Here is an 8,962-nt window from a genome sequence, read left to right as displayed (position 1 = left end):
TACCATCCAATCAATCAACTGTAAACAAGTTGATTTACCATTTACAACTTTTCATATTTCTTTCAGGTAATTTATTCACATACTTTAATACTAAAGTTAGTATATGCAACAGCAACCATATATGCAAATTGTGCTGCATATATAATTTTCAAGCCAGATTTTTTTTTTTAATAGCCAAAGGAAAACTAGATATACATCGTGGTTTTATATTTCTCAATATGCCCTTGGGCCGCTAGGTAGAGGTTCCCTAGAGATGAGCCCTGAACCAAAACTTAAAAGAATCTTAAAGGTTAGGCGAATAGGACCAGTGTGGAGACTGGTGGGCACGTCCATAGTCCAGGCACTGAAGCAGGTGTGAACAAAGGCACAGAGTAGAGCAGGGTGTGCCTCCGCTGCAGTAGGAAGAACGTTCAGAATGGGGTTGGAGGCCTGGCCAATGAGATTACCAATCTGTCTCACTGGCCAATGAGATTGGAAGAGCTGTGTAGAGCGTGGGGGAAATTCCTGACAAGTTTTCCCAGCGGAGAGGCGAGAGAGGGGTTAGTAGAACTAGTTTGCTCTGGCACTCCCAGAACCTAGCACGTTTACTATAGGGAACTATTTTCATCGTGAAGGGTGATAACGCAACCAATCTAATCCAAGGGTTTTCAGGTGGCAGTGAAGGGAATGAAGCAAGGTTTCCATTTTGTCTTTGATGTTTTGCCAGCCCTGAGTTTGAACTCAGGGCCCAGGTGCCAGCTGCTTACCACTGGGGCCTTCCATTACTTTGGCCTATTGGGTTTTGTAGGACTGCAGTGGCTCCTAACTTTGGCTACATATTGCAATGCCCTTTAGAACTGTTTTACAATATTGGGGGCAGGGGGTTGGGAGGGCAAGGATGGTTAAGGGGAAACAGAGGAGGAGGCAACAAGGCTTGATAAGAAACTCACTATTGTAACCCCTCTGTATGGTATTTTCACATATATATTGAGGCTTGAAAATGCTTTAAAAATCCCCCTAGGTGGCGAGATTCTGGGGGCTGACACCTGTCATTGTAGCTACTCAGGAGGCTGAGATCAGATGACCCAGGCTCAAAGCCAGCTTGACCAGGCAAGTGTGAGGCTCTTAAGCTGATCATTGGTGGCTCATGCCTGTCATCCTAGCTACTCAGGAGGCTGAGATCTGAGGATTGCAGTTCAAAGCCAGCCTGGGCAGGAAAGTCTGTGAGACTCTAGTTGCCAATAAACTACTCAGAAAAAACCAGAAGTGGTGCTGTGGCTCAAATGGTAGAGTGCTAGCCTTGGGCACAAAGAGGCTCAGGGACAGTGCCTAGGCCCTGAGTTCAAGTCCCAGGACTGAGCAAAAATAATAATAATAATAACCCTCAGGGACAGCACTCAGGCGTGGAGTTCAAGCCCAGTATTGACACAAAAACAAATAGAAAGTGAGTAAATGATCGAACCTCTCTGCAATGTATTACAAGTGATGGGTGATAGAAAAGTGCACATCAATGGCCAAGTACTGCTTTCTATGCATGAAGTACAAAAAGATCTAGAAAGATCCAAGGCATTATTCCTCAAAAACTGAACCTATTGCATAGTTTTATGAATCTCTTTGTTCATGGGAATGAAGGGCCTGTGGTAACAAAAATATCTTAGTCTGTATCTTCATCCTTTGATAAGTTTTCACTTTCCAACATCCTGGATTTTCTCCAAAACCAATACAAGGAGCTAGGCTCTGGTGGCTCACACTTGACTGCTCAAGAGATGGAGATCTGAGGATCACGGTTCAAGCCAGCCCAGGCAGACAAATCCAAGAGACTCATCTCCAATGAACCACCAGAAAACTGCAAGGTGAGCTGTGGCTCAAAGTGTTAGCCTCAAGCAGAAAAGCTCAGGGACACCACCCAGACCCTGAGTTCAAGCCCCGCAACTGACCAAAAAAAAAAGGGGGGGGCTGGCAATGTGGCTTAGTGGTAGAGTGCAAGAGCACTTGCCTAGTATGCATGAAGCCCTGGGTTCAATTCCTCACTACTACATACACAGAAAAAGCAGGAAATGGTGCTCTGGCTCAAGTGGTAGAGTGCTAGCCTTGAGCACAGAGCGGTTCAGGGAGAGAGAGAGCCCAGGCCCTGAGTTCCAGCCCCAGGACCGGCAAAAAAAAAGGGGGGGGGGGAAGGAAGGCCTTAATTATCCTATTCTTCCTCCTCCTCTCCACTCCTTTGGCCCTTCTCAGAATTGGAAGAGCTCTAAATACCATCTAGGTTGCTAGGATGAAAAGCCACAGTGAATGGCATCTACCCTCACCCTCAGGTGGGCCTGGGAGGACTGACAGTGGAAACTTCCTGCCTATATCTCCAAGGAAGTTCATTTTTGATTCCTCATACCAGCGACACCCAGAAAGAAATGTGATGGCAATTTGGGGGAATGGACGTATTGATTTTAGCAAATCAATATGACTGGTATAGAGTAACATCTCAGTTAATTCTGAAGGGCTAGGTCATGCAGACTACAGGGTGTGGGGGGGGGGGGATTTCAGTACAGAATTGCCAGGGGTCCCCAAGACAGTAAGGGAGAGGCTGTTTCCTATTTCTATTTGGGGAGAAATAGATGGCTAATAGTTTTATTTTAGGGATAGCAATGATAAAACGTTATCTGCAATCCCCACTCCTCAGGAGTAGAGGAAGATGATGGTTCGAGGCTGGCGTGGGCCAAGTTGGCATTTATAACGAGACCTTATTTCATAAACAAGACAAAAACACAAGTGCTAGGGGCATGGCTCAAGTGGTAGAGTGCTTTTCTAGCATGAGAGAGATGTTGGGATCAATCTGGAGTACCACAAAAAGGGGTGGGAGGAAGCAATTGTTTTAAACACAAAATTAGGCCCGACACTGGTGGCCCACACCTGTAAGTAATCCTAGCTACACAGGAGAACTGTGGTTTGAAGCCAGCCCAGGCAGGAAAATTGGTAAGACTCTTAGCTCCACTGAGCTACAAAAAAAAAAGCTGTAAGGGAAGCTATGATTCAAGTGGTAAGAGAACTAGCTTTGAGGAAGAGAGGCTCAAGGATACTGCACAGGCCCTGAGTTCAAGCCCCAAGATCAGCCAAAAAAAAAAGCAGGCAAAAATCCCCTTTCCCCAAATAAGCTTATTAGCGGTTAGCTTAGTCTGACCCTTTCCCCAAAATGCCACATTCCCTTTCAGAAAACATGAATGCTTCGGAAACAGGTGAAACAAAAACCCTTGCTTTTAGGGACAGAGTTTTTTTCTTCCAACTTGGCTTCTTAAATGTTGGTCTCATGTTTGTACTGCCTTTTACTTAGTTATTTAGGTTAGTCGTGGGACTGGAAATCAGGGCATTATCCCTGAGCCCTTTTGCTCAAGGCTAGTGCTTGACCACTTGAGCCATAGCTCCACTTCCAGTTTTCCGGCGATTCACTGGAGATAAAAAGACTCTTGATGGATTTTCCTGCTTGGTGGCCTGGAACTGCGATCCTCCTACCTCAGCCTCCTGGATGAGCTAGGATGACAGGTGTGAGCCACCAGTCGCTGGCCATCCTGCCTTCCTATAAACTAACTCAAAAGGAGAAAGGGGAATAAAAACCCAACAACACAAGTGCTTCACGTTAGGGAGAGAAGAGGCTCGGTCCTTGTCCCTTTCCTTGTTATTCTACAAGATGGGTCCTGTGGTGTCGCATGAGGTGCGAGTTCGAAATGAAGGCCGCACCACACTTGGCACACTCATAGGGTTTCTCGCCGGTGTGAGTTCGCTGGTGCACCGTGAGGCTGGATCTCTGCCTGAAGGCCTTCCCACACTCGTGGCACGTGTAAGGCTTCTCCCCGTTGTGAATCCGCTGGTGGATGAGCAGGTAGGAGCTGCAGGTGAAGGCTTTCCCACACTGGCCGCACACGTAAGGCAGGTCTCCGCTGTGGATCCTCTGGTGGACGATCAGACACGACAGCTGGCTGAAGGCCTTCCCACACTCGCTGCAGTCGTACGGCTTCTCGGCGGTGTGTATCCTCTGATGCACGATCAGGTGGGAGAAACAACTGAAGGCTTTGCCACACTCCTTACACTCGTACGGCTTCTCGCCCGTGTGGCTGCGCTGGTGCACGATGAGGTTGGCGCTCTGCGTGAAGGCTTTGCCACAGTCACTGCACGCGAAAGGTTTCTCCCCGGTGTGGATCCGCTGGTGGACGATGAGGTTGGAGCTCCGCGTGAAGGTTTTGCCACACTCGTTGCACTCGTAGCATTTCTCCGTGATGTGCACTTTTTGGTGGCGGGCGAGCTGGGAGCTGTAGCTGAAGGCTTTGTCGCAGTCGCTGCACTTAAAGGTTTTCTCGAGCGAGTGGATTTTCTGATGCACGGTCAGATTTGAGCTCTGCGTAAAGGCTTTGCCGCATTTGGCACACACGTAGGGCTTCTGGCCCGTGTGAATTCTCTGGTGCACCACGAGGTTTGCACTCTGGATGAAGGCCTTGCCACACGCGTGACACTCGAAGGGTTTCTCGCCCGTGTGGATTCTCTGGTGCACAACAAGATTGGCACTCTGACTAAAGCTTTTGCCACACACACTGCAAGTGAAAGGCTTTAACCCGGGCTGTATTTTTTTATTTTTCACAGCGCCAGAACTGAGACTATTGTTCCCCTTCGATTTCTTATGTTTCTGGCCTTCTTCTTCTTTAAAACTTCCAGAAAAGTGATAGTCTTGTATGGTTACTTTTCGGAAATCTTTCTTCTCCCTCTTTCTTCTCTGCCTCTTTAGCATGGTTCCATTCTCACAGATTTCTTCTAACTCCGGCCCCTGAGGGCCAGCTTTCTGATTTCTTCCTGGTAGGATGGGGTGGTTTTCGACTTCATGATATGGCTCAGGTTTTGGAACGAGCAACTGTAGGGCCTTGGTTTCAGCATCTGAACCAAGGGGACAGACAACACAAGAAAATGTGGTATATGGATACAATGGAAGTTTACTCATCTGCTAGAATGATCTTTTTTTTTTTTTGGTCGGTCGTGGGGCTTGAACTCTGGGCCTGGGCGCTGTCCCTCAGCTCTTCAGCTCAAGGTGAGCACTCTACCACTTGAGCTACAGCGCCACTTCCGGTTTTCTGGTGGTTTATTGGAGATAGGAGTCTCATGGTCTCTCCTGCCCAGGCTGGCTTTGAACCAAGATCCTCAGATCTCAGCCTCCTGAGTAGCTAGGATTACAGGTGTGAGCCACCAGCGCCCGGCGCTAGAATGATCTTGAATCATTTGCAAAATGATCTGGAAAAAATTATGCTCAGGGAAGGGAATCAGGCCCATAGAGAAAGAGAAAAAGGTTGCACGTTTCATATGGGTAAGCTAGAATTAGTGTGAGTAAATAAATAAAATACTTCAGGTACTGCGCAAGTATACACAAATGTATTAACTGAAATACAGAAAAGACAGAACTCAAAACTGAAATTCCTCAATAAAAAACACTAGGAAACAAGTACTAGAAATGGGTAGGATGGGATCAAGAGGAAGGGAATATATGAAGACAACTAGAGAATAAAGTTGAGAACGTAATGTAAATCCTGCAAAATGTATGAGAGGTGTGGTGAGGAAGGAGGAAAAGGTGAGAATGTGGAAAGAGGTAACATCGATTAAGACACATTATACTGTCAGGTGCTGGTGGCTCACACCTGTCATCCTAGCTACTCAGGAGGCTGAGATCTGAGGACTGTGGTTTGAAGCCAGCCCAGCTGGGCAGGAAAGTCTGTGAGACTCTTAAATCTAATTAATCACAGAAAAAGTCAGAAGGGAAGAGTCAGGTAGAGTGCTAGCCTTGAGCAAAAGAAGCTCAGGGACAGCGCCCAGGCCCTGAGTTCAAACCCCAGGACTGGCAAAAAAAAAAAAAAAGAAAAAAAAAATCACCAGAGTGGACCCTTCTTCCCTTAGCTAGCTAATTCTGGGAGGCTTATGATACCCACAAAGCCCAAGAAGGCATCTGTCTTTGTGGGTACACAGACAGAAAACTCAGCGAACAATATGTTTGAATAAAATGCAGACTGGTGTTAGAAGTATGGCTTGGTTGGCAGCGCACCACAATTAGTGAAAGTACCAGTCCCGAATTTTGAGTCCTGGTCTTGGGCCAAAAAATAAAAGATAAAACTGGGAGTATACTTCTATTTATCTGCTAACTTGAGAAGATATACAAAAGAAGACACTTCTTGGGCCTGGTCCAGTGGCTCAGTTGTATTCTTAGGTACTGGGGAGGAAGAGATCAGGAGGATTGTGGTTTGAGCCCAGTCTAGGCAAAAAAGAAAAATCCAGCTGGGCGCCAGGGGTTCAGGCCTGTAATCCTAGCTACTCAGAAGGCTGAGATCTGAGGATCACAGTTCAAAGCCAGCCCGGGCAGGAAAATCCGTGAGACTCTGATCTCCAATAAACTACTCAGAAAACTAGAAGTGGCGCTATGGCTCAAGTGGAAGAGTGCTGGACTTGAGCTGAAGAGCTGAGGGACAGCACCCAGGCCCAGAGTTCAGGCCCCAGGACCAACAAAAAAAAAAAAAAGGAAGAAAGAAAGAAAAGACTGAGAAACCCCAGGGTCGACTGGGAGATCAGGAAGTTGACCTTACCTAGAGAAGTCAGGTTCCTGTGAGACTCCAGCAGCTCGCTCTTCGCCAGGGCCCCCGGCCAGGAACAATTGCCAGGCGCCTCCTGTGTTGTCGTTAGGACTACTGCCATGTTCCAGAAGGTGTTCTGAACCTAGACACAAGCAAAGAGAGCTGGTTTTATGATGGTGGGGGCAGTGTGATCACAGGATGGAGGATCAGCATGTTTGTTTCTGAAATCTACAAAACATTAAAGAATAAATGAATAAATAAATAAATGGAATAGGAAGCCAGAATCTACCCAAGCCCAGCACCTATGGGAAAATGAGCAGAGAAATGAGGCTGCCATTTTTATTTTATCTCCAGTGAATCTGATGGGAGAAAAGCACATGGGAGTCACTGGTGGCCTGTCATCCTAGCTACTCAGGAGGCTGAGATCTGAGGATTGAGGTGAAAGGCCAATCTAAACCAGAAAGTCTAGGAGACTCCAATTAACCACACAAAAACCAGAAACAGAGCTGTGGCTCTAGAAGCAATGCATGAGCCTTGAGCAAAAAAGCTCAAGGAGAGCCCAGTGCTGGTGACTCACGCCTGTCATCCTAGCTACTCAGGGAGGCTGAGATCTGAGGATATCGTAGTTCAATGATAGCCAGGACAAGAAAGTCCCTTGAAACTCTTGGTGCTGTGGCTCAAAGTGGTAGAGAGCTAGCCTTGAGCACAAAGAGCACCGGGACAGTGCCCAGACCCTAAATACCAGCCCCACAACCAACAAAAAACAAAACCAGAAAAACTCAAAGAGTCTTGACTAGGAAACAAGATGCTAGATTCAGAATCAGAGGATCAGAATCCTCCTTGAAATGACGTAAGAGGCCATCACTTACCTTTTGCTCTTCTTCTGATGTATTCAGGTCTATCTGAGGGCCAGCCCCGGGGACCCACACATGTTTGCTGGCTGCCTGACTTAGGGTAGGTTCATCCTCTTCCTCTTCTTTTTTCACCTTTATGGGGCCCCAGGGAGCTAGGGCCATGGTAGCTCTCAATCCTGCAGGCACCTCTCTTCTCAGCCAGGGAGGGCCAATAGCTAGAGGTTGCCCAGCACAGATCAAGCCCCATTTAATCTGTACTTTGAAAAGCCTCTTCTTCACTTTCCAAGGCCAAGAGAAATATCTATTAAAAAAATTAAAAAAAAAAACAATATTGGACTGGTTTCCAATGGCTCAGCCTGTAGCTACTCAGGAAGCTGAGAGCTGAGGATCACAGTTCACAGCCAGGCCGGGCAGGAAAGTCTGTGAGACTCTTATCTCCAATGAAACACCAGAAAACCAGAAGTGGCACTGTGGCTCAAGTGGTAAAGCGCTCACCGTGAGCTGAAGAGCTGAGGGACAGCGCCCAGGATCAGAGTTCAAGCCCCACAACGGACCCAAAAAAAAAACAAACCAATATTGGCACTGATGACAGATATGTCCAGATGCCAAGTAGCCCAACGGCCAATTTCTCTAGGGCCTGGCCAGTAAGCACCTTAGCTCAGTGAATGTTTTATCCTCTCTCATAATATGAAAGATGATGCTAGGTAACAGTGGCTCACGCCTATAATCCTACTTACTCAGGAGGCTGCATTGGAGGATCTTAATTTGAACCAGCCAGGGAAGATAAATATGAGAGATTCATGTATCCACTTTTAGCATCACTCCTTTTTTTTTTTGCTAGCCCTGGGGCTTGAACTCAGGGCCTGGGCACTGTCCCTGAGCTTCTCTTGCTCAAGGTTAGCACTCTACCACTTGAGCCACGGTGCCACTTCCAGTTTTTTCTGTGTATGTGGTACTGAGGAATCAAACCCAAGGCTTCACAGGCTTCATGCAGGCTAGGTGAGCACTCTACCACTGAGCCACCTTCCCAGCCCCCATTGATGTTTTTCTCTAAAAGTTAACATGTTACCTGAATACCGGTGGCTCACACTTATAATTATGGCTACTAAGGAGGCTGAGATCTGAGGTTTGAGTTCCAGGTTCAAATTCAACCTAAGCAGGAAAAAGTCCTTGCAACTCTCTAATTAACCACCCATTGGAAGGGGTGCTGTGGCTCAAGTGGTTATAGAGCGCTAACCTTCAGCACAGAGAGGTTCAGGGACAGAGCCCAGGCCGAGTTCAAATCCCAGGCCTGGCAACCAAAAAATAATTTTTTTAATAATAAGTCATGGCAGAACTAATTGACAATACTGTCACCAGACTTGTGATTGAGATCTTAAACAGAACGAGAGGGATGCGAACCCACTCCTGAGGGTGTTCCCATCCCATCCACCCACCCACCCATCCATCCATCCACCCACCCACCCACCCATCCATCCACCTACCCACCACCCACCCATCCATCCACCTACCCATCCCTCAATCCATCCACCCACCCATCCA

General features: G+C 47.2%; 1 protein-coding gene across 1 annotated transcript in view; it reads right to left on the bottom strand.

Annotated features, from left to right (window-relative positions):
- Positions 1-3,488: 3,488 nt before the first annotated feature.
- Znf35 (zinc finger protein 35) overlaps positions 3,489-8,962 on the bottom strand; it is a 6,239-nt gene continuing 765 nt past the window's right edge. The window contains exons 2-4 of the mRNA XM_013030207.1: positions 7,436-7,721; positions 6,579-6,708; positions 3,489-4,890 (exon numbers count right to left, since the gene is read on the bottom strand). Of these exons, the coding sequence (XP_012885661.1) occupies positions 3,644-4,890; positions 6,579-6,708; positions 7,436-7,582 (1,524 nt within the window). The 5' untranslated portion in view covers positions 7,583-7,721 and the 3' untranslated portion in view covers positions 3,489-3,643. The remainder of the gene's footprint in view (positions 4,891-6,578; positions 6,709-7,435; positions 7,722-8,962) is intronic.

This window comes from Dipodomys ordii, unplaced genomic scaffold, assembly GCF_000151885.1.
Source record: "Dipodomys ordii isolate 6190 unplaced genomic scaffold, Dord_2.0 Scaffold128, whole genome shotgun sequence".
NCBI lineage: Eukaryota > Metazoa > Chordata > Mammalia > Rodentia > Heteromyidae > Dipodomys > Dipodomys ordii.
This window is presented reverse-complemented; position numbering and strand designations above follow the sequence as displayed.